General features: G+C 41.8%; 1 protein-coding gene across 2 annotated transcripts; it reads right to left on the bottom strand.

The window, feature by feature from the left end:
• Window positions 1-47: 47 nt before the first annotated feature.
• ift22 (intraflagellar transport 22 homolog (Chlamydomonas)) lies at window positions 48-24,358 on the bottom strand. 2 transcript variants are annotated; one of them, XM_041196516.1, is made up of 5 exons: window positions 24,269-24,358; window positions 21,343-21,425; window positions 12,596-12,685; window positions 6,749-6,951; window positions 48-675 (listed from the first exon to the last, which is right to left on the bottom strand). In XM_041196516.1, the coding sequence occupies exons 1-5, from the start codon at window positions 24,305-24,307 to the stop codon at window positions 635-637; spliced, it is 456 nt and encodes a 151-aa protein (XP_041052450.1). In that variant the 5' UTR covers window positions 24,308-24,358; the 3' UTR covers window positions 48-634. The 2 variants fall into 2 exon arrangements, with proteins under 2 accessions (XP_041052450.1, XP_041052449.1); XM_041196515.1 differs by lacking the exon at window positions 48-675 and adding an exon at window positions 2,690-4,933.
• Window positions 24,359-25,021: the final 663 nt, after the last annotated feature.

Raw genomic sequence — 25,021 nt, 5'->3', positions numbered from 1 at the left:
GTATTCACAAGTATTTACTGGCAGAGTACAGAGTGTGACATTGAGCTAGGTTTTCAAAGATCACAATTCAAATGGGTTTTCAGTCATGTTTTAAAATGTAGGGTTGCAATGTCATGATTTGAAAGTACTTTTGAATCTGACTTTTCTTACATGTTTGTGTTTTTCAGGAAGCTGTTATGTAACGTAAAGCTCATGATTAAAGATTGTTTGCTCTGGCTAAAATCCTTTAACTAATTCAGTTCAGGCTGTCTGCCAGTTGGTGACCAATTCATAAATTCTGCAATAGGCCCATTTTAAACAGCTCAAATCTGACCTAATTCAAGTCAGACGCTGTTTGACAGTTATCGGGCTGGGCTGGGCCGCCTGGCGGACGCTGGCCGGGGCCGGTCTGTCTGATGGAGACTCATTAGGTTGTCTGCTTCCTGCAGGGAAAGACGATAATGGTTGACTTTCCTGTGTTGCTTGTACTCTTCTGCGTGATTGTACAGAGGGAGCCCTATCTAAGCAGGTGGAAAGCTCTGAACGACGGTCTTCACTGGGCTTCGTACTTCCCAGTACTGGACTGAGAAGTGTGTGTATAAGCCTGCTCAGCCCTAGATGATGCTAGGCTCTCATGCTGAGCAAATGGGAGAAATTAGGATTCTGTTCCTGCTTCCATCCATGACCAAATGATTCCTGTAAAAAAAAAAAAAAAAATTTTTTGTTTACATTTTATAGTTTGTTACAATTTCACTTTGGACACCAAAATGACTAGAAAAATCTTTTTGTGTAGGAGGTAAACACCTGGTAGACATTTACTCAAAGATAAAACATCCTAAGGCATTGGTAGAGATGAACTTAACTGGGTTATTCGCAACCCTGTTTAGACCCATCCTCATTTTGAACACTTCTTTCAAATAGCGTCTGAGTCATTACAGCACAGAAGGAACCCATTCGACACATCGAGTCTCAGTAGAGCAATCCAGTCCCATTCCCCTGCTCTGTCCCTATAGCCCTGCAAGTTTATTTCCCTCAAGTGATCATCCAATTTCCTTTTGAAATCTCTGCTTATCTATGCTTCCACCGCCCTCGAGGGCAGTGCATTCTGGGTCATTACCACTCTATAATAAAAGTTCTAGCCCCTCATCGTCCTGCATTTCTTGTCCAAAACCTTGAGTTTATGCCCCTGAATCCCTGTTTCTCCTCTCAACCTTCTTTGAAGAAACTGGGGTTGTTCTCCTTAATTTATCCATGTAACTGAAGTCCCTCATCCCTGGAACCATTCTTGTGAATCTGTTCTGTTCCACATCTTTATTGCAGTGTGGTGCTCAGAACTGGACATACTACTCCAGTAGAGGCCAGTTCAGTCATTTATAAAAGTTCCTCATAACAACTTTACTGTTGTAGTCTATGCTTCTATTTATAAAGCCCAGGATCCCATTTGCCTTTTTTATTCTCCCACTCAACCTGTCCTACCGCCTTTAATTAATAGGAACATATACCAAGTGTCTCTGTTTCTGCACTTCCTTTAGAATTGTACCCATTAGTTATTGGCCCCCTTCCTTCTTACCTATCAAAGTAAGTCACTTCACATCTCTGCATTAAATTTCATTTATCACATGTGAGCCCATTACACCAGCTTGTCATTGTCATCTTAAACTCTATCACTATCGTCACAGTTCAATATTTCCAAGTTTTTTGTCATCTGCAAATTTTGAAAATATGCTCTTTAAACTCAAGTCTCAGTCATTAGGTTTCAATCCACCCTGTCCCATTCTTCTAAATTTTAAACATTTTTCGTATCAATCTCTAATCCATGTTGCTCTGAGAGATCCAATAGGGGATCAAAAAGAGGATTTGATTTATTCATGAAGACAGCGAGCATGGCTGAGGTACTAAACGAATACTTTGCACCTGTCTTTACCAAGGAAGATGCTGTTGCCTCGGTCCTGGTGACAGAGGACGGAATTCAGACACATAAAGGGTTTAAAATTGATAAGGAGGTAGTATTGGATAGGCTGTCTCTAACTAAAGTTGAAAAGACAGGACTGGATGAGATGCATCCAAGGATACTGAAGGAAGTGAGTGGAAATTGCAGAGGGACTGGCCGTAATTTTCCAATCGTCCTTAGATTCAGGGCTGTTGCCAGAGGACTGGAGAATTGCAAACGTTACACCTTTATTCAAAAAAGGCTGCAAAGATAAGCCCAGCAACTACAGAACAGTCAGTTTAACCTCAAAGGTGGGGAAGCTTGAGTTTTTTGATGAGGTAACAGTTGATGAAGGCAATGCTGTTGCAGTGATGTGTACATGGACTTCCAAAAGGCATCTGATAAAGTGACGCACAACAGATTTGAGAGCAAATTTAGAGCTCATGGAATAAAAGGGGCAGTAGCGACATGGAATTGGCTGAGTGACAGGAAACAAAGGGCACTGATTAATGGATGTTTTCAGACAGGAGTTCCTTGGGACTCCTGCTTCTCCTGATAAATATTAATGACCTACACCTTGGTGTACAAGGCATAATTTCAAAATTTGCTGATATGAAACTTGGAAGTATTGTGAACTGGAAGGAGGATTGTGTAGAACTTCAAAAGAATGTAGACAGGGTGGAAAAGTGGCAGATGAAATTGAATGCAGAGTAATGTGAAGTGATTCACCTTGGTTGGAAGAACACAAAGACATCATAAAATAAACAGCACAATTCTGAAGGGGGTGCAAGAGTACACATGTTTATGTGCATAAATCATTTGAGGGTGGCAATACAGGTTGAGAGCACGGTTAATAAAGCATACATTGTCCTGGGCTTTATTAATAGGGGCATAGAGTACAAAAGCAAGGACGTTATGTTAAACCTGTATAAATGGCTCAGCCTCAGCTGAAACATTGTGTTCAAGTTCTGGGTACCTCACTTTGGGAAGGTGTGAAGGCTTTAGAGAAGGTTCAGAAAAGATTCATGAGAATGGTTCCAGGGATGAGAAAATGTAGTTACTTAGAAAAATTGAAGAAGTTTGGACCGTTTTCCTCAGAGAATGTTGAGAGAAGATTTGATAGGGGTGTTTAAAATCATCAGCGCTCTGCAGAGTGGTTAGGAAGAAACTCATGAAAGGATCGAGAATGAGATTTAAGGTAATTGGCAAAAGAGGCAGTGAAGACACGAGGAAAATCTTTTATGCAGTGAGAGTTAACTGAATGCACTGCCTGAGAGGCAGGTTCAATCAAGGCATTCAAAAGGGAATTGGCTCATATGTGTAATGGAAAAATTTGCAGGGCTACAGGTTGAAAGCAGGAGAGTTGCACTTGGTGAATTATTCCTTCAGAGGGCCAGTAGAGACAACAGGCTGAATGATCTCTGTTCACCCAGTCCTGGATGTCAGACAAATCAGAGGTGGCGGAGGGTTCAAGGGAGTTAGGGATGAGTTAGAGCTGGTTTCAAATAAAGTATAAATGCTTAGCAGATTCCTGAAATAATAGTGCAGGAGTCGGAAGGGAAGGGAAGGCCATTGCAGGCTCTTATTTATGACTGGATAGATCGAATGGAACCAGATGACATTTCCACTCACTATTGCCACACAGACTGTAATAGAAGGTCCAGCACCACCACCTCAGGGCAATTTCTGAGGAAGTGACTAAAATGTGGTGCAAATAAAATTTAACAAGGAGCTCTGCGTCTGATCAGAAATCACATGCTGCACTGAAGAACATTTTCACATAATGAATATCAAATAATTTTATACAAAGAACAAAGGTCTGAATACTCTGGTCCCACTGCTGTATTTCATTTTTTTTAAATCAATGATGAATGAAAAAAATACCACAAGCATGAAAGCAAACATATAACAATCAAATTTTCATTGACTCAATGTCTGTTTGTGCCTGTACTGGGTGTGAGGTGCTAATGGCAAATACATGGAAAAAACAGATCATGTTTAAGAACTTGTCACAGCTTTACGTTCTCCACTTTTTAACTAGGCAAGGCATCTGACTAAAGTTAAAAACTTCATGTTGATCATTGCACAGGAGAAATAGACAAGGTTTAGAAAATATATTTTTAATACACCAGGTCAGTCAATTAAGGTATAAGGGAAATTAGACTTTGGTTGTTCGATGCAATTAAGAGTTATACACAAACAGATCGAGTTTAGTTTGGGTATCTATGCATGTGCCTTACTTTAATTGCCAATTAAAAAATTTTATCTTTAAAAGGAAATATTGCAACTACTTATGAAAGGCAAACACGCATTGGTTTGGAAAGAATCACCTGTAATATAACCAGCTGAACCAAACATGACATGCTGCTACTGATCAATTTATTCTGGAATAAGTACAACACATCTCACTTCAAATATGCTGTTTAATCACCAACCAACTTTGAGAAATTTCAACCTGAATAAGTTATTTCCTTATTTTAAGTTATTTGGAATCACAGAATATAATGGATAACATATACATTTTCTGGTATACAAAACCATTGATCAGGTGTAAGCAGATATCCCCTAAGTAAATTGCCAGTTTGTTGCTGACTGATTTTGCTGCTAAAAGATTTCTTTTATGTGAATTTTTAGAAGCACTTTTCTGTCCTTTAGGATCAGAGTGTGCGCAGACTGGGTTGGACACCGACCTGATGAGTTCGTCTGCATTCTCGAATGGGAAGCAGAATTCAAATTATTCTCAATGAGAAAAGGAAGACTCAGTGACTGAAAAATGCCAGTGAATGTGATTTGGGAGTCTCATTGTCTCTGCTCCAATCAAAGAATTGACAATCCCTTATAATTTACAGACAGTGAAGAGATCTGAGTGGTTCCCTCAGGTGATGATTGACATCTCTTCTTTGTCTCTGCTCTCAGACAGAGAACTGATGACTGCCCCCAGGAACTGTCGGAAAGCTGTGCGCACTTGTTCTGGATCATCCTCTAGGTTTGAATGGATCAAAGTCAATTTGTTCAGTTGCTGGGCTAATAAGAAAATGTAACATCATTAGGAATAGAAACAAAATTCCTACACACTTTTTATGATATTTGCGCCCTGCTCACCACAGCACTTTCCTGGCCATTAACATTGTGTTTTTTACAGCTTCATACAGCTTCAACTCCCTTGCTTTTGTATTCTATGCCCCAATTTATAAAATCCAGGATTGTGCTCTTAGCAGATAGGAGATCGACTGGGCCTGAGAGAGGCAAGCTGACAGAATCCCCAGGAAAGCCATGAATTGTCTCCCAACTGCTGTGGATTTCTGATGTTGGGCTAATGTGGTAGAACCCCACTGAATTTGGCCCCTTGCCCTGGAGTTATGGGCCCTTATTAGAAAATCTGGCCCCTTGCCCTGAAGTTATGGGCCCTTATTAGAAAATCTGGCCCCTTGCCCTGAAGTTATGGGCCCTTATTAGAAAATCTGGCCCCTTGCGCTGGAGTTATGGGCCCTTACTGGAAAGACAAAAAATTAGCACAACCACAGCAACTTGCACTTATATAGAATCTTATAGAAAAACATCCTAAGACACTTCACAGAAATGTAATCAAACAATAGGCACTCAGTCAAGGAAGGAGATTGACAAGGTGGTGTGTTTAAGGAGTACCTTCAGGAAAGACTGGCTAAAGTTGATTGGGTTTTTTGACCAAAAGGTATAGCAGTTAATGAACAGTATGAAACATTTAAAGAGACAATTCAAAATGTTCAACAAAAATACATTCCATTGAAAAACAAAAACTCCAAAGATGATTCATCCATTGTTTACTATGGGGGCGGGGGGAGAAACGGAATTAAGGATAGTATTAGATGAGAGGAAGAATTAGTTTATAATGTTACAAAGACTAGCAAGAAGCTTGAGGATTGGGAGTGTTTACAAACCAGTAAAGGGCCATCAAAAAAGGAAAACAAATAGAATATGAGTGTAAACTAGCCAGGAATAAAAAAAAAGAGCTTTTAAAAGTATATTAAAAGGACAGTAGCTAAAGTAAACATTAGTCCCTTAGAAGCAGAGGTAGGGAAAATAATCACGGGGAACAAGGAAACAACAGTGACACTGAACAAATATTGTCTGTCTACAATAGAAGGCACAAATTACATCCCAGAAGTAGAAGGTAACGAATGAGGAAATTAAGGTAATTAACTTATCAGCAGAAAAACTTAAGGGACTAAAATCTGGCAAGTGCCCAGGACTGATGACCTACATCCTCAGGTTCTAAAAGAGAGCTGAAAAGAGAGTGAATATGTTATCTGTGACTTTCCAAAATTCCCTAGGTTCCAGAATGGTCCCAGCAGTTAGCAAAGTTAGCAAATGTAACATCACAACTTATGAAAGGAGAGACAGAAAACTGGTCAGTTAGTCTGACATCAGTTGTTGAGAAAATATTGGAATTTATTAAGGAAGTCTTAACAATGCACTTAGAAAATCATAGTATGATTAAATGAAGTTAACAAGGTTTTACAAAAGGGATGTAATGTTTGATGAATTTATTAGAGTTTTTTTGATGATGTAACTAGTAGGATGGACAAGAGGGAACCAGGAGATGTAATAAAGTTGGATTTCGATTAAGGTGCCACACAATGTTAATACACAATGAAATATTGTTTTTTTAAGAGGAGAAACCAAGAACAATGTGCATTTTTCAATGCTAAACATTTAGTGGTAGAGATTTTCCCTCTTGCACACAAGTTTTCCTCTAGCAATTTTCTTCAAGATATCAGAGCTTGTTTGATTATTTGTTGGATTGTATTGGAAAGCATTCCCTCTTTGTTATCGAAAGTCATGTAATTGCTTCACACTTACCCAAGTTAGGCCGCCCTCTGCCAGCTGCTGAGTTTGGCTTGTGGTGAGCAACTAGAAGACACTGAGAGTCATGCAACCGCTGCTGTTGTACAAAGGAAGAATAGAACGTCTCAATTTCCTTCAGCTGGCTGGGCACATCAACATTAAACACAATGACAACTCCATTGGAATCCTTCATTAAAGCTGGCCAGCAATTTTCAAACCTTCAGGAGAGGAAAGGGACAACTTCACAAACTTATCTGAATTCTTATAGTAAAAAGAAAAGAGAAAATACATACAAGAGGAGTGTAAACTGACAACATGACAGATCTATTAAATATCCAAGTATACCTCCAGTTGAAATGTTACAGATTATATTAAACAACAATCTTATTTTCAGAATGCTGAACAATCTATGTGTGGTTTTCCGCATTTTTTGAAGGATCCATTTACCAAGCTTGGTTCTCATCCCCATCAACACACATTCATTTTGTGAATTCTGTAGAATATATACAGGCAAACAGGCCATTTAGTCCATCAATTCTGTCCTGACACTTATGCTCCACACATTACTTCAAATCAATGCTATTCCTCACAGTCACACCACCCCAGGGAATGGTTGAGGCAAAAGTTATAGAAACATTTACATACTGGACAAAGGAAAAAGGGTTACGCTGATAGATGAAGGAGATTGCAGATTTTAAGGAGCTAGGAATGAGATTGAAAAGCAGGGCTTCTATAATGCAGTAATCTCAGGATTACTCCCTCTCCACGTGCTAGTGAGCACGGAAATAGGAGAATTAAGCGATTGAATACATGGCAGGAGAGCTGGTGTAGGAGGGAGGTTCTGAGGCATTGGGACCAGTTCTGGGGCGAGGGACCTGTACAAGGTGAATGGGCTGCATGTTAACAGGACTGGAACTAACATCCTCGCAGGGAGATTCACTAGTGCTGTTGGGGAGGGTTTAAATTAGATTGGCGGGAGATGGAAACCTGAGAGGGAAGCAAGACTGGTATAAAGTAGAAAGCAAAAATAGAAGACAGAGAAAGCACAGGCAAGCGTCAAATAGGATCAGAATAGAGAATAAAGTTAAGAAAATCAGAATTAAAGGCACTCTGAATGCACATAGCATTCGTAAAAATGGTGGTGATCAAAATTCTCAAATTGAGGTAAATGGTATTATGACCAGGATGGGAGGAGTACGCAGTTGATCTAGCCCCGCTTCTCCGCAGATTGCACCATTAGTGTAAATGTTTAATTCACTCACCAAAATGACTAATTATTTACCTTCACCACTGTTAGACTCCAAATAAAAGAGCCTTTAACCAGGCTTCTTTCAATAAGCTCAGAATGAATGATTTATTAGAAAAAAAAACATTTTTAAAACAAGTTGCAAGAAATGGTTAACACACAATTTGTAATCTGGAAGTGTAACTACCTAACCCTTTTAAAATACCCCAGCAACACACACACAAACAAAGGACAAACAAAGAGTCTCCGCAGAGATTGGCAGGAATAGAAAAGTGTTCTTGAAAGGATAAAGTTGCAGGGTTTTGACACTGTCACGTGAAGATGGAACACTAGTCTCACCAACCAAGCTCCAACATGGAGGATAGAGCCAGGTCAATCCTTGGGAGCTCCCTCTTGTCTCAGCTTCTTGGGTTTCCAAGTATAGACAAATACCACTGCGATGAGGATTCCTAGCCGGATACCGATAACCATACTGTTTCAGGCAAGGCAAGGAGAGCGGAGTTGGGCAGCTTTCCTCCTTGGTTTATTTCCAACCAAGTTCAAAAAAAAAGTTCAAAAAATAAAGATCATCTTTGTCAGGTGATTTCCAGTAAATCACCAGGATCTCTACCTTCAAACATTTTTTTTATCCCAGCCATTAAAGAAATTACAGTCCAAACAAGCAAATAGCTCTCAAGTACAATGCGGCTTGCTCCCAGTCCAAGGTGAACTTATGACCTTATTTCAAAAAAATCCAAGTATCTAAATACTGCAATGTCCTTCCAAATTTTAAAAGAATATACAGTTCTTGAAGATATGATTTCCCAAAAATGGGTATGATTTAACTGCCATTATGGAGATGTGGCTACAGGGTGACCAAGATTGGGAACTGAATATCCAAGCACTGTTAGTTAGAGAGAGAGGACCTCAGATCAAAGGATCAAGATGTAAAATCAGTTTGGGCAGAGCTAAGAAACAGCAAGTTGCAGCAAACATTGGTGGGAGTTGTTTTTAGGCCACCAAATTGTAGTGGTAATGTTGGGCACAATATAAATCAGGAAATTAGAGGTACATGTAACATGGGTAATAAGTAATAATGGGTGACTTCAATTTACACACAGACTGGGTTAACCAAATCAGCACTAATACTCTGGAGGAGGAATTCTTGGAACGTGTACGAGATGGGTTTCTGGAACAGTACATTGAGGAGCCAACTAGGGATTGGGCTATTTGGGATTTAGTATTGTGTCATAAGAAAGGGCTAATTATAACCTTGCTGTAAAGGAGCTTTTGGGAAATAGTGACCATAATATGATAGAATTTCGGATAAAGTTTCAATGTGACATAGTTCATTCTGAAACTAGGGTTTTAAGTCTGAAGAAAGGAAATTTTGAAAGGATGAGGGACAAGTTGGTTATGGTGGATTGGGAAAATACTCAAAGGTTTGATGGTAGACAGGCAATGGCTAGTATTTAAAGAAATTTTACACAGTCTACAACAGATATACATTCATCTAAGGCACAAATATCCACAAAGGTAAATCAATCATGGTTAATGAAGGAAGTTAAAGGTTGCATTAGATCGAAGGAAATGGCTTATAAGGAGCCAGATAAATTGGTAAGCCTGAGGATCGGGAGCAATTTAGAACCCAGCAAAAGAGGGCCAAGAAACTGAGTAAGAAAGGGAAAATAGAATACGAATGCAAACTAGCGAGTAATATAAAGGCAGACTGTGAAAGCTTCTTTAGGTACATGAAAAGGAAATGATTAGCTAGAACAAATGTGGGCCCATTACAGGTGAGGACAGGAGAATTTGTTGTGGAGAACAGGGAAATAGCGGAGAAACTAAACAGTTACTTTGCATCTGACTTCACAGAAGATATAGGAAATTTCCCAGAAATACTCAGCAACCAAGTGACTTGAGAAACTGAGGAACTAAAAGAAATTAGTATTAGTTAAGAGATAGTACTTGAAAAGTTAACTGGTTGAAGGTTTATAAACCAGATGAGCTTCATCAAAGAGTGTTGAAGGAAGTGACTGAGAGATAGTGGATGCATTGGTGGTTATCTTTCAAAAATTTGTAGATTCTGGGAAGGTTCCTGCAGGCTGGAAAGCAGCAAACGTAACCCCACTATCTAAGAAGGGAGGAAGAGGGAGAATGGAGAACTACTGACCTGTTAGTCTGACATCAGTAGTGAGGGAAATATTAGAATCTATTATAAGGGATGTGATAACTGGACATTTAGAAAAGAATGGTAAAATTGAGCAGAGTCAGCAAGGATTTATAAAGGGAAATCATGTTTGACAAACTTGGAGTTTTTTGATGAAGGTACTTGTAGTATTGATAAAGTAGAACGAGTGGGTGTGGTGTATTTGGATTTTCAGAAGGCTTTTAATAGAGTCCCACATAGGTGGTTAATAAATAAAATTAGAGCACATGGGATTGGGGGGGGAAGTATACTAGTGTGGACTGGGAATTGGTTAACACACAGAAAGCAGAGAGTAGGAATATACAGATCATTCTCAGAATGGCAGGCTGTTACTAATGGAGTACCGCTGGGAGCAGTGCTAGGACCACAGCTGTTCGCAATCTATATGAATGATTTGGATGTGGGGACCGATTGCAATATTTCAAAATTTGCTAATGACACCAAACTCAGTGGGAATGTAAATTGTGAGGAGGATGCAAAGAGGCTTAGACAGGCTAAGTGAACGGGCAAGAACATGGCAGATGAAATATGTGAATAAGTTATTCACTTTGCTGGAAAAAACAGAAAGGCAGAATATTTCTTAAATGGTGAGAGGCTGGGAAATGTGGGTGTCCAACAGGACCTGAGTCACTAAAAGCTAGCATGCAGATGCAGCAAGCAATTAGGAAGGCAAACGGTATGTTGGTCTTCATCACAAGAGGATTCGAGTACAGGAGTAAGGATGTCTTGCTGCACTTATATAGAGCCTTGGTGAGACCTCACCTGGAGTATTGTGTACAGTTTTGGTCCCCTTATCTAAGGAAGGATATACTTGCCATAGATGGAGTGCAACGGAGGGTCACCAGACTAATTAATCCCTGGGATGCAGAGATTGTCTTACGAGGAGAGATTGGGGAGACTGAGTCTATGTTCCCTAGAGTTTCGAAGAATATGGGGTGGCCTTATTGAAACATACAAAACTCTTACAAGGTGTGACAGGGTGAATGGAAATAAGATGTTTCCTCTGGCTGGTGAATCTAAAACCAGGGGACATAATCTCAGGATAAAGGGTCGCCCATTTAAGACTGAGATGAGAAGGAATTTCTTCACTCAGAGGGTAGTAAATCTTTTGAATTCTCTACCCCAGAGGGCTGTAGAAGCTCAATCATTGAGTATGTTCAAGATAGAAATCGATAGATTTCTGGAGACCAATGACATCAAGGGGATAGTGGCATTGAGGTAGATGGTCAGCCATGATCTAATTGAATGGCAGAGCAGGCTCAACAGGCCAAACGACCTACTCCTATTTCTAGGAGCATGGGTGGAGACCCAAGTTGAGCATAAATATGAACATGAACTGGTTTGGCCTATACATCCTATGGAATTCTATATACCTGAGGAAGCAAGTTCCATATTCTCAGCACCCACTGGGTTAAAAGGTTTCTCTTGAATTCTGTATTGGATTGTTAATGACTGTCATTTTCTCTGGCCTCTAATTTTGGACTCCCCAGAAATGAAAACATCTACATCTATCGTATCACAATATTGCTGAAAATACAAAGCTAGGTAGGAATGTAAGCTGTGAGGAGGACACAAAGGCGCAAAGAGATACAGACATGTTAAGTGAATGGGCAACAAAATAGCAGATAAGTATAATGAGGGGAAGTGTGAGGTTATTCATTTTGGTCGTAAGAATGGAAAAGCAGGATATTTTTTAAAAGGCTCAAAGCTGTAAATGTTGGTGTTCAGAGAGGCTTGGATGTGCTCGTACAAGGGACACAAAGTATGTAGGTACAGCAAGCAATCAGGAAGGCAAATGGCGTGTTGGCCTTTATTGAAAGGGGATTAGACTACAAGAATAAGGAAGTTCTGCTACAATTGGACAGGGTTTTGGTGAGATCAAACCTGGAACACTGAACAGTTTTGGTTTCCATATTTAAGGAAGGTGCCACACTGAAGTTTCACTAGATTGGTCCCTGGGATGAGAGGGTGGCCCTATGATGAGTCAGTAAATTTTGTCCACATTCTCTGGAATTTAGAAGAATGAGAAGTGATTTAATTTGAACATACAAGATTGGGAAGGGATTAGACAGGGTAGACAGAGAGAGGTCATTTTCCCTGGTTGGGGAATCTAGAGCATGGGGATACAGTCTCAGGATAAGGAACCAATCATTTAGAAATCAGTTGAAGAGGAATTTCCTCACTCAAAGGATTGTGAATCTTTGGAGTTCTCTACCCCAGAGCATTGTGGATGCTCCACTGCTGAATCAAGCGATACAGGGATGGGCAGGAAAATGGAATCAATTTGGAAGATCGGCCATTCACTTAAGCTGTTGCCCATATTTTAATTTATTCTCATTCTCAGTGGTTTAAATGTTGAATCTTTCTCCTGAAGGTACAGGAGAAATCTTCACACTAATTGGTAAATGCATTAATTCTATAATCTTACTTCTGATCACCAGAGCAGTCCCAGAGTTCCACTTCACACCCAATACTTTTCCCATTGGCATTCACATTCGGACATTCATATTCTAGGATCCTAAAAGATGAGAGGACTTTTGTTTAGCATTAATACACACAACTTAGTAAATTTAAAATACAAAAAAACGCTGACATTTAAAATGATCTCAGCCTGGATAGGTCCTGTCGAAGTACATCCAACACACTCGCAGAATATGTAGTTCCCATTTATTCTGCTTTATTACAATTCTCAATTATTCATTTAAAAAAATTATTTCATGGGATGTTTAGGTCGATAGCTAGGCCAGCATTTATTGTCCATCCCTAATTGCCCTTGAGAAAGTGGTGGTGAGCTGCCTTCATGAACCACTGCAGTCCCTGTGGTGTAGGTACACCCACAGTGTGGTTAGGGAGGAAGTTCCAGGATTTTGACCCAGCAACAGTGAAGGAATGGCGATACATTTCCAAGTGTGTGGCTTGGAGGAGAATTTCCAGCTGGTGGTGCTCCCATGCGTCTGCTGCCCTTGTCTTTCTAGGTGGTAGATGACGTGGGTTTGGAAGGTGCTGTTAAAGGAGCCTTGGTGAGTTCCTGCAGTGCATCTTGTAGATGGTATACACTGCTGCCACAGTGCATCAGAGGTGGAAGGGGTGAATGTTTAAGCTGGTGGATGGGGTGCCAATCAAGCGCACTGCTTTGTCCTGGATGACAGAGCTTTGAGCTTTGTTGGAGCATTTAAAGAAGCTTATATGGTTAAGTATGCCAGCAGGCTTTGCGTTAACATTTTAGCTAGAAAGCACTTTGGAGGAGGGAGGTGGAGATTGAATTTTATTCCCAGTGAACAAAAAGAAGCTTGGAGACCGAGAATCCTGATCTTATCTTTGGCTGGAACTCCCAGGTCAAGAGGTGACCTTTACCTAGATAAGAAAGTTGGTTGCTAGGAGACTCACATACCCAACATCGGAAACTGTTCTCACCTTTTGAAAGCTATAATCCTAAAAGATACATAGTGTGTCTACAGGCAAGAACAGAGACCACTACCATCTCATGACCTGCTAAGGCACAGCTAGAATGATAGGATAATTTATGAATCAAAGAACAAAAGAAGTAGATGTACAGCTGAACAGCATAAAGATAAAGCCTTTGAAAGTAAGAATTCCTGGGATGGCTGGAAGTTCATAGGTGAACAGACAGCCCAGAAAGCCAAGATTCATCACTCCAAGTCTAGGGAACATTCGGTATTATTTATGTTTATGTAAGAACAATATTAGTTATTATACATTAAGCCTATTGCTTGTGAAGTGGGGCTTTCAATCTCCACAGCAATTATGGGGTTAAAATGGATCCCAGATGCTAAGCTTATAGAGTATCACAAACACATCTCCTGAGGACATCTTGCTGGATGATTGGTGCTTAAGCAAGATTGACCCAGCAAGTCTGTTCTGGACAGACCTGATCAGTGCTGATGTTATTTCCACAACTGAAAATAATAGATCCAAGATGGGCTCTCCCTGGCTCTGAAGTTGATCTTTATCTAAAAGATTCCTCTCCTTCTCTGACAGGGGTGAATGGATGTTGTCTTGGGCCAGTTAGTTATGACAATTGCCTCCTCAATTTCTTAATGAGATTACATGATAGTGGTTATCCTATGTCATTGTTGTGATGTCCTAAATTCCAGTCCTTCTTAATGCTATCAGTTCTGTTCTAGGCGGCACTGTGATTGTTAAGCCATTAGAATAGTATATAAACTGCTTGAAACTCTGTGGAGAAGTCACCTGGTTTACCAGTAGAGATTGTCTCCTACTGGTGTAAAAATAAAGGTTGCTTGACGTTTGAACAAAAGACCGCGTGTCAAGTGTTGGTTTAAAATACTCCAGAACAAATTGGCAACAAGGGTGGGATCCTGCTAAGGACGGAGGAGTGACAGCTGAACCACCGCATGAGTACCTTTTAAATTACCATGCATAGTTAGGGCAAAACCAAAACCACCTGTGATCCTCTGCCGTGTGACTAAAAGAACTTACAGGTCTGAATCAAACTTCAATCAGTCGGTAAGGGTTTGGGTGAAACATGTATAGTAAGATACTCAGTATTAGTTGCAAGTAACGTGCTCACTTCGGGAAGTTAATAGCCAGGGCATACTGGGATCTGAAAACATCTGCCGTAACTAACATTTACCCAGTACTACCAATAGCCCCACAATACAGGACCAAAAGTCCAGATGATTGGGATATAAAAAGTGAGGCGTATAATTATGAAAAAGACAAAAGAAGGAAAATATCCGCCTCCGTCATATGACAGTACTGTTGGAGTGGCACCAATTAAAGTAGAAGTTGTGCCCAAACCCCCAGATGCCCAAGGCCAACTGGGACCGGTCCGATTAAGAACAACACATGTTCTGTTTTCTCTGAGTGACAAAATCAAATTATTGGAAATGTTGCCAAAATTGATCCCCCCCCCGCCACATTGGAGCAATGGGACAAACCAAGAGAAAAACGAATAACTCACCAATTACATAATCGAAACATAGCCGGTCTAGCATGAGCTAAAATGCCTGAGACAAAACGGCAGGAATTAGATGATGACTTTAGGGACGGCACCTGGTGTGCAGCCGTCACCCAGACTGGCCAAAAGTCTCAGACAGCGTTTGATAATCTTAAAACAGCAGTGACTACTGCACTAGGAGTGGTACCAGTGAGTTGGGATATGATAACGGGAATGACACAGAATAAAGGGAATCAGCTACGGGGAATGAAAGCGGATATCCTATATAGTACACTTTGGCATACGATGCCCAGCAAGGAACAATGCAGCACTCTTAAAAATGTTTAAAGCAAAGCACATCAGGACGTAATAAGGACGGAACTAGTCACAATGCAGGATTACGACTCCTTGGTTAGAATGGGCTATGGGCATAGACAATCAACAGCAGGCTAAACTAGCTGCACCAGAGTCAGTGGCAGCTGTAGCAAAAACAGGAGGAAAAGGTGAGGTTTGCTATGATTGCAACCGTCCAGGACATAGGTGCAATGAGTACCATATGCCAAAATAAGGACAATAGGAGAAAGTGTAGCAACTGTAACAAGCCTGACCACGAGGTCAAGGACTGTTGGTCGGCTGGGGGCAGGCAAAGCAGGACAGGACCCCAAACAACAACTGGTCCTTCCAACTGGAGAAACATCCATACTGGAGGACATGAACAAAAACAAAGTCATTGAGATAATCAAAACCCCGAGTCAGAAGCAACAGGTAGCAGTGACCCCCAGGGAGGACTAAGAGCCCTGAATATATTTAGCAGTGTTGTTAGGAGGCTGGCAGTGCAGGGTGCTTGATGGAACTGATTAAAGGTACTGGGGCTGGAACACCAAGCCTATAGACAATACCCAATAAAACCAGAGGCAAGGGAAGCCATGCAGAACATAGTAGCAGATCTAGTAGAACAAGGGATGTTGAGAGAAACAATATCAACCACTAATTCCCCTATATGGCCCTAAAAAAAAAAGACGGATCATATCGACTGACGGTCGAATATGCTGCCCTTAATAAAGTAACCCCACGAGAACACCCGTAGTGATGAGTCCCTCCATCATATTTAATGGATTAAAACCGAACACAGTGTTCAGAGTCTTGGACATTGCCAAAGGGTTCTGGTCCATACCGTTGGATGGCGAGTCACAAGAAAAATTTGCATTCACGGTGAAAGAGAAACAATACACTCGGACTAGAGTCCCACAGGGATTCCATTACAGCCCTAATATATTCCAACGTGTAATGAGTCAAATCCTGGAAGCAGTGGATTTGGCAAAGTACCAAAGTGCACTATTATAATATGTAGAAGATGATCCCATGGGGGCGCCTATTCCCCACTTAACTGAACAGTTACAAGAAATTAAGGAGTTTAGGCATAGTGGTGCAATGATACCACGTTTTGAAACAGAGCCTAATGATTTTGAAGAAACATATAGAAAAGCATCTAAGGGCCACAACTTGGTGGGAACTACTGTGGAACTGGGGAGTAAGTATTGAAACTTACAAATTATTTTCATGTCTTGGTAGTGTCACAGTTACTGTTAGCTATAGGTTGGGAAATTGCAGCATGTAGGAAGAAACAGGAAAAGAAAAAAGCAAAAGCATTGCTTAAGGAACAGCAAAACTTGTTGTTCAAGAACCAGTATCCAGGAGTATTATAAGATATGGGGTACATCCCGAGTCCTGCAAGCTGTATGCCTGATCACCACAAAGGGGCAAAGGACCCCGACATCATAGGATTAGGTTAGTTTACTTGGGCAGGGTGACCAAGTACCAAAAGTGGGGCTGAAGTGGGGCTTTCAAGCTCTACAGCAATTATGGGGTTAAAATGGTTCCCGGATACTAAGCTTATAGAGAATCACAAACTCACTGCCTGAGGACATCTTGCTGGATGACTGGTGCTTAGCACCCACTTTGATCCAGCAAGTCTGTACTGGACAAACCTGCTCAGTGCTGATGTTATTTCCGCAGCTGAAAACAATAGAGATCCTACCAAGAAGAGCTGTCCCTGGCTCCAAAGTTGATCTTTATATAAAAGATTTCTCTCCTTCCATGACAGGGTGAATGGATGTTGTCTGGGGCCAATTGGTTGTGACAATTGCCTCCTTCATTTTTTAATGAGATTACATGATGGAGGTTATCCTGTGTCATTGTTGTGATGTCCTAAATTCCAGTTCTTCTTAATGTTATCAGTTCTGTTCTAGGCGGTAGTGATTGTTACGCATTTAGAATAGTATATAAACTGCTTGTAACTCTGTGGAGAAGTCTCCTGGTTTGCCAGTAGAGATTGCCTCCCCATTGGTATAAAAATAAAGGTTGCTTGACATTGGAATGAAAGGGCTAGTGCTGAGTATTGGTTTAAAATACTCCAGAACACTTGAAACCACTCATGGGCTTATTGTTGCAAGAATAACTGCCCTTTGTTGCACCTTGGGATGCCATACTACCTTAAATATGCTTTACAAATGCAAGCTGTTGACAGTGAGCACAGTAATATTGATTGCCTTTCAAAGACCTCACCTCGAGTAACAGGTTCGAGTAACAGGTTTTAGAATAACAGGCGTTAAGATTTATTTCCAACAGGAAGAGGGAGAAGGAACCGAAAAAAAAGGGAAGATATAGCTCTGTGAAAAAATAGCTTCTAAACTAAGATAGGGAGAAGGAGTTGGTAGTTGTCCCTGAAGAACGAGAACATAACCATGCTGAATGCACCACAACAGTGGTCATATATAGCCCTAATACAGAAAGCAGAGAATCTAGAACAACTTGAATTGACTGAGCAAGAAAGCGGAAAAGAAAAATTGGAAAGCTGTTGTGCTGCCATAGTTTGACCACAAACTGCAAAATTTAAAAAGCAACTTGAGATTGATTTCAACCTCAAAAAAAGGTTGATGAAACAAAATTTAGAAATAAAAACAATTAGACCAAAAGAAATATTTATTACAGGATATTGACTATCAATTACCTTCAATAATTAGTTCATTTCCATTAACTATTACGATAGGAGTGAAGATTGTAGCAGGTGGGCCATAATCACTCTTTAGCACATTGGAAAGACATGGTCATGCGTCCCTGTTAGACACTGCAGCTCATCAGCTTCTGCATCTATCAGTCATCCTGCACTTCACTTAAAGCATGCTGGAGCTTGGGTTGAGTATTTTTATAGGCTTGATGCTTGGTTGTTAATGGTGGAGCCACTAGAAGACTTGCATGTGCAGCTGTTTCTGTTTGAGAAGATGGGAACTGTTTTCATCATTCTCACAAAACCAGTCTTGGTGCTTACACTTGCTGTATCTCAGGACATCTACTGAAGTCTTGAAGATCTGATCAAAGAGTCATTTCCTTTCATTTTCTACATCGCTCGAGGGAGGTAGGTCAAACTGCAGTGATGTCCCATTATATAGTATATAGTAAGGTAGGGTTCTTGAGGAGTTTGACATTGAGCTTTGGCTGTACCTGGCAGGTTAATTTAAGATACTTTGGCTGCATTGTTAGACTCAGCTCGGTGCAGATCTTGCGGTGGTCAGCCCAGCAGTCAGGTCCATGGCACGAGTTATCTTGACGTCAAGTGTTTTCTGTGTGCTGAGCACATCATCAAAGAGATGCTAGATGCTTAGATTGTGGGTGTTGCCAGATTGTCTTGTTTTTTCTTTTCAGGTGGAACATGATTTTGGTTATAACCAAGGTCATGCTTGGGGCACAATGAAAGCCACACAATTCTGTTTGAGGTTTCCTTTCCAACTCCATGTTGACAGAGGATGCCTGCCCATGTGATGTGGTCATATCCAACTCTGGCACCCAAATCACCCATTAGGATAATTTTGTCATCTTTAGGGTTTGATCTTAGGAGTTGGCCCAGATCTTTACTGTGTCGCTGTTAGTCATTGTGGGGACAAGTGCAGGGAAAGGTGCAGGCTCAAGCATTCATGATGCCTTTGGGAAGGTTTTCTAGATCCTTTGCAATCTCTCTCCTGATGGCAAAACCAACTCTTGCTTCTCTATGTTACGCAGAGCAGGCTTGAGGGACAGAATGGCCTTCTCCTGCTCCCATTGCTTATGTTCTTATGACCACTCCAAAACGAAGTATATTCTGCTCGTATTTCTTGAAGCTGGTCTTCTCCTACTGGTCCTGTCTTGCTAGGGGCAGCTATTTCTACACCATACCAGCTAAGTTCCCTGGCTGCAGTTGAACAATGTTCAGGCTTACTGCTGGTTTGATGATCAAGTAAGGAGTGGATATTCCAGCATGCCACTCTAATTACTGATGACTTTGTGTTTGTCTTTGCTGTTAGATTGAGTCGCTGGCAGTAACGCAAGAGGCAGGCTTTGTTTAGGCCTTTCAAAGTATCAGCAAATGCTGCTGCCTCCAGACTGCTCCTCAATTCTAAGATTCGCTCAACTAAGGAAGCTGGTCATGAAGTTCAGGAGGAGCTCTCCAAGATCATTCCATCATCTCCTCCCACATCCTTGCTTTCTTCTCCCTACATCAGGGCTGACATTGACACAGGTCTTTCCTCCACTAAAGCAAGGAAAGCTGCAGGATTTGATGGCATCTATCCTGAATTCCTGAAGAACTAGAACCCAATGGATGTAACTGATTGACTTCTTTCTATACAAAATTCCATTCAACTGGTGACATCCTATCAATCTGGAGACAGGCTAATGTCATCACCATCCTCAAGTGTGGAAACCTGCTGTCCACCCAGCTAGTTAGAGGCCCATATCTGCTAGACTCCTCCCAGCCAGGCTCTCTTAACTGGTGAAGCCCAACCTATCTAAAGAGCAAGCCTGTTTCAGACCTGGAGGGAGCTGTGTTGACCAAGTACTCACAATTACCACCCACTTACTAATGGGCTCAAGACAGTTATTGCACTCATCGATTTTTCATCAGTATGTGACACTGTGTGGTAACACAGTCTTCTGTTGAAAGTTGCCAGACTTTTCCAGTGCCAAGTTACAATGTGTATCCTTTCTTCAATGCTTAGCAATCAAAGATACAGGGTTTCACTCGGTGACTAAATAAACTCCACAAGGACCCTGAATGATGGACTTTCCCAGACACACCCCCAGGGACAGACTGGAAGACCAAGGGTGGGAGAGGCATTACAGACATGTCTGATCTGGGCCTGATATTCATAAAACACTTCCATCAGTGACCATCAGATGGCAACCTAGAGCAGGAAGGCCACGTGGCAGATTTTTCTCTCTGTCATGAAGCTATTATTGTATATAATATTATTGGAAAATATTTTTCTTTTAAAATAGGGGTTTAGTTTATGGGTGTGACTTAATTGAATTAAAGCCAGCTAGTCTGGGTATTTTGATGTGTACTAGTTTTGAGATGTAAGAGAGGCACAGTGCATTTGCATTTTGTTTTGAATAGAACATTCAAGGGGGGTGAAATCTGGCACCTAGCTAGCAGAGACCAAGCAATACATTTATATTACTAATAAAATTGATACAATGGAAGGGGTTTTATTGTTAGAAGAGGTGGAGTTCAAAGGGGCTGGTGATACAATGAGAATTTACATTCAATGGCTGTGTTGGGTATACCAGGTAACAGTTGTGTGTGTGCAGGGCAGAGGCAATGTAACATCAAAGCCTGTAAGCCCACCGTGTCTGCAAATGAACCAAAGTGAAAATAACCTGATTTTGAGTTTGTAAGGTGAAAATGCTTTGCCTGGTGTCTACTTAAAAATCTACAGGTTACTGTTGCCTTGTTAGAGATTAGTCTGGGAATTTGTTAAAAGTTATGATAGTAGTAATTTGTAGCCATGTGTATGTGTTTAATGTGTTATAACTTCATAAAATGTTTCATTTAGTTTAATATAAAACCTCTGGAGAACTGGTGATTTGATTCCTGAATTTAGAGTTGCATCTCAAACATACCACTTAAAAATATAGGTTATGACAGTTGTTTGAAGTTTCCCTCTGGGATTTTTAAATAACTCAGCTTTGCCAACTGCTGTGTCATAACACTCTCCCTTCTCCATGGTTACAATGATCAATTACTGCAATCTGTCTGCCACTTATGCTGTGATTGGCAAACACCCACATCCTCCAGGTGGATGTGGCTCAGTTAGTGGGCTACTTTGGGGAACAGATCTACGCAGTAAGATGGTAAATATAGGGTGTCAATTTGATTTTATCTATTATAAAATATGATTCTACAACATGTGTTTTAAATAAGATATGAAGTACTCAAATACCTGACACCTTGCGTTGGGCTGTAATCACCACCAATGGCTTCAGTTGCATCAGACAGAAAATTTGCCAGAACAGTTTTTCCACCCTGTCAATGACAAATTCAGAAACACATAAAAATGCAGTGAGCGTATAATTTAACATGAATTTATTGTGGATGACTGCATCATCAGGGCCTTAACAGAAACCTGGCTGAGGGGTGATAGCACTGAATGAACTCTCCATGCCTGGTTACCCATTCCACCATTTTCCCCGCCAAGTCAAATTATACCTTGGCCTGTCCCTCCACTCCTCTGGCACTTTTCTCCTCCTTTAAGCATCTCACCTGGTTCCATCCCCCTCACCTCTCAAAATTCTTGTCTCCACTGCCCACCCCCACCCACCAATACAATCTCACTGAGATATACCTTCACTGCTTTCCTCCCTCAGCTTCTACCTCCTTTGCAAAAACTACCCCAAATTGGCTTACTCTGCACTTTCAAAATCCCAACAGTTTAGCCTTTGGCCCTCCATTCATCACAACATTTCTACAGCTATGGATTGACTCAACTACACCCTTGACAACTTTGATGTTTAGAAAATCACAATACAAATCAGGCAGAGTCAACATGGTTTTGTGAAAGGGAAAAAGTTTTTGACAAATTTATTAGAGTTCTTTGATAATGTAACAAGCGGGGTGGATAAAGGGAAACCAATGTATTCAGATTTCCAAAAGGCAATCAGTGATACCACATGAAAGGTTAATGCACAAGGTTAGAGCTCATGGTGTTGAGGGTCATATACTAGCATTTATAGGGAGAATTGGCAAACAAGAAACAGAATCGGGATAAATGGGTCATTTTCAGGTTGATAAACTGTAACTAGTGGAGTGTCACAGGGATCAGTGCTGGGGCCTCAAATATTTACAATCTATATCAATGACTTGGATGAAGGGACCTTTGTGTTTTCCTTCTCCTTGTTCTTACTCAGTTGATAAGCATCAGGGCACCAACCACACAAGGGTGGTTAACACAAAAACACCTATGTTTATTTATTAAGGATTTGAGAAGTTGGTAGCAGTATAACACAGTTGGATAACTTGGTACATATGTCTGAGTTGGTAGCTTCCTCAGAACAAACAGACTATAACTCTGAATCACACGATTCACTGTAGCATTTTCCCTCTAGTGACGTATACAGAAAACATAACCACACTCCTTAAAAATATACCACACCAAGAATATTGTCGCTAAATTTGCTGATGATACAAAAAAGGGAAGCAAGTTGTGAGGACACAACCTCTCTATCTCCCTTTGCAGAAACGAGTGGGGAAAAATTTGGCAGATGGGGTATAACGAGGGAAAATGTGAGGCTGTTCACTTTGGTGGGAAATATAGAAAAGCTGAATATTATTTAAATGGAGAGAGACTGCACAATGCTGTGGTGCAGAGGGATCTGGGTGTCCTTGTACATGAATCAAAGTTAGAATGCAGGAACAGCAAGTAATTAGGAAGGCAAATGAAATGATGGCCTTTTTTGCAAGGGGGTTGGAGTATAAAAGTGGGTCATGCTACAACTGTACAGGGCAATGGTGAGATCACACCTACAGTACTGTGGACAGTTTTGGTCTCCTTATTTCCAGAAGAATGTACTTATATTTGAAGCAGTTCGGAGAGGGCTCACTAGGCTGATTCCTGGGATGAAAGGGTTGTCATATGAGGAAAAGTTGGAGTTTAGAAGAATGAGAGGTAATCTTATTGAAACATATAAGATTGTGAGGGAGCTTGGCAGGGTAGATGCTGAGAGGATGTTTACCCTTGAGGAACCTAGAACTAGGGGGTGCAGTTTAAAGATGAGGTGTCTGCCATTTAAGGTGGAAATGAGGAGGAATTTCTTCTTCAGCGGGTCATTACTCTTTGGAATTCTCCACCCCAGAGAGCAGTGGAGACTGGTTCATTGAATATATTTCAAGGCTGATTTAGAGAGATTTTTGATCAAAAATAGAGTCAAGGGTTATGGGGGGAGCGATGACGATAGGAAAGTTGGATCAGTCATGACCTTATTGAATGGTGGAGTAGGCTTGAGGAGCCAAATGGCCTACTTCTGCTCTTAGTTATGTTCATATACCTTAGAGCTCAGTAAAACCACTACTCTCTCTCACCCTGGCCCTTCTCCCAGTATGGCCCTTATCTCCACATCCTCAAGTCCAGGGCACACAGACTGAAAGAATGTGGTGAGTAACTGGTTTAGCTATCCACTGCTAGATCTAACTGAATTACATAAGAGAATATGGAACCTCCTCTCAGCTGATAAAACTGCTCATTATTCCAGATCATCCTGGAATGCAAAGATAACCTTAGCTTCTTTACTGCAAACTGTCTTCTTAAACCCTTCTTCCATATCACCTCCCACCTTCACCTCCAAGCATCACCTTTGCTGAGTCCCTTCTTTCCCCTCATTTACTGGTCAAAATTTGTCTAAAGTCCACTCGCCCTAGCCCTGAACTCGCATCTTTCTCGAGTTTCTCTCCAATCTCCCCTCATACCCTCTCTTGAGCTTATCTTGCCCACAAGACCCATCTCCTTTTCCCTCAACCTTATTCTCACCAAGCTGATCACCCCTGTGCCCCTCCTGGCTCTCATGTTAGCCGATATTGTTAACAGTTCGCTCTTTTCTGTTGTCATTCTCTGCTTTAAATTTGCCGCCATCACCCCTCTCCTCAAAAAAACCCTTGACCCCCCCCACCCCCACCGTCTCAGGTCAGAACACGGGGAGCGGGAGAGAGAGAGAATCCCGGTCAGGGTTGGATATCCAGGGAAAACACAATTCCCTTTGCAGAGATCCCTGAAAAACTGACCCCTCCCCCATTCCCCGAATCACTTCATTACCACCCTCCACCTCCATATTCCCCAGGCCGCACCAATATCAACCCCACCCCCCAGGCCCCGGTACCTCTCTGGGTCCCACGACAACCAGTTTGATGTTGAACATGGCCTCGATCAGGTGACCTCCGCTTCCGTTACCATAGACACGAACCCGCCCTCACTGCGCTTTCTGGGGAACTGAACACAAACCCCGCCCCCTGAACACAAACCCCACCCCCTGATCCAAACCCGGCCCCCTGCCCCACCCCCCCGACCCAAACCACACCCCCGACCCACGACGCCCACTGACCCAAACCCATCCCCATCCCCTGACCCCCACTGACCAAAACCCCACCCCCTGACCCACCCCCCCACTGACCTAATCCCCGCCCCGATACAAACCCTGCCTTCTGATTCAAAGCCCACCTCTGCCCCAACCCCCACTGACACAAACCCCATCCTAATCTAAACCCCGCCCCCTGACCCAAACCCCACCCCTGCCCACCACTGACCCAAACCCCACCCCCGACCCAAAATCCAACCCTGCCCACCACTGACCCAAATCCCACCACCTGACCCAAACACCCCCACTGACACAAACCCCACCACCTGACCCAAACCCTGCCACTGATCCAAACCCCGCCACTGATCCCCCACTGACCCAATCCCCGCCCTGTGACCCAAACCCCCCCTCCCCCCGCTGACCAAACTCCACCCCCTGATACAACCCCACCCTCTGGTCCAAAGCTCAGCCCTGCCCCACCCCCCACTGATCCAAACCCCATTCCCTGACCCAAACCCCACCCCTGCCCCAACACCACCCCACTGACCCAAACCCCAC

Source organism: Carcharodon carcharias, chromosome 10, assembly GCF_017639515.1.
Source record: "Carcharodon carcharias isolate sCarCar2 chromosome 10, sCarCar2.pri, whole genome shotgun sequence".
Lineage (NCBI taxonomy): Eukaryota > Metazoa > Chordata > Chondrichthyes > Lamniformes > Lamnidae > Carcharodon > Carcharodon carcharias.
Note: the sequence above shows the minus strand (reverse complement) of the source record. Positions and strands in the feature narration are given on the sequence as shown.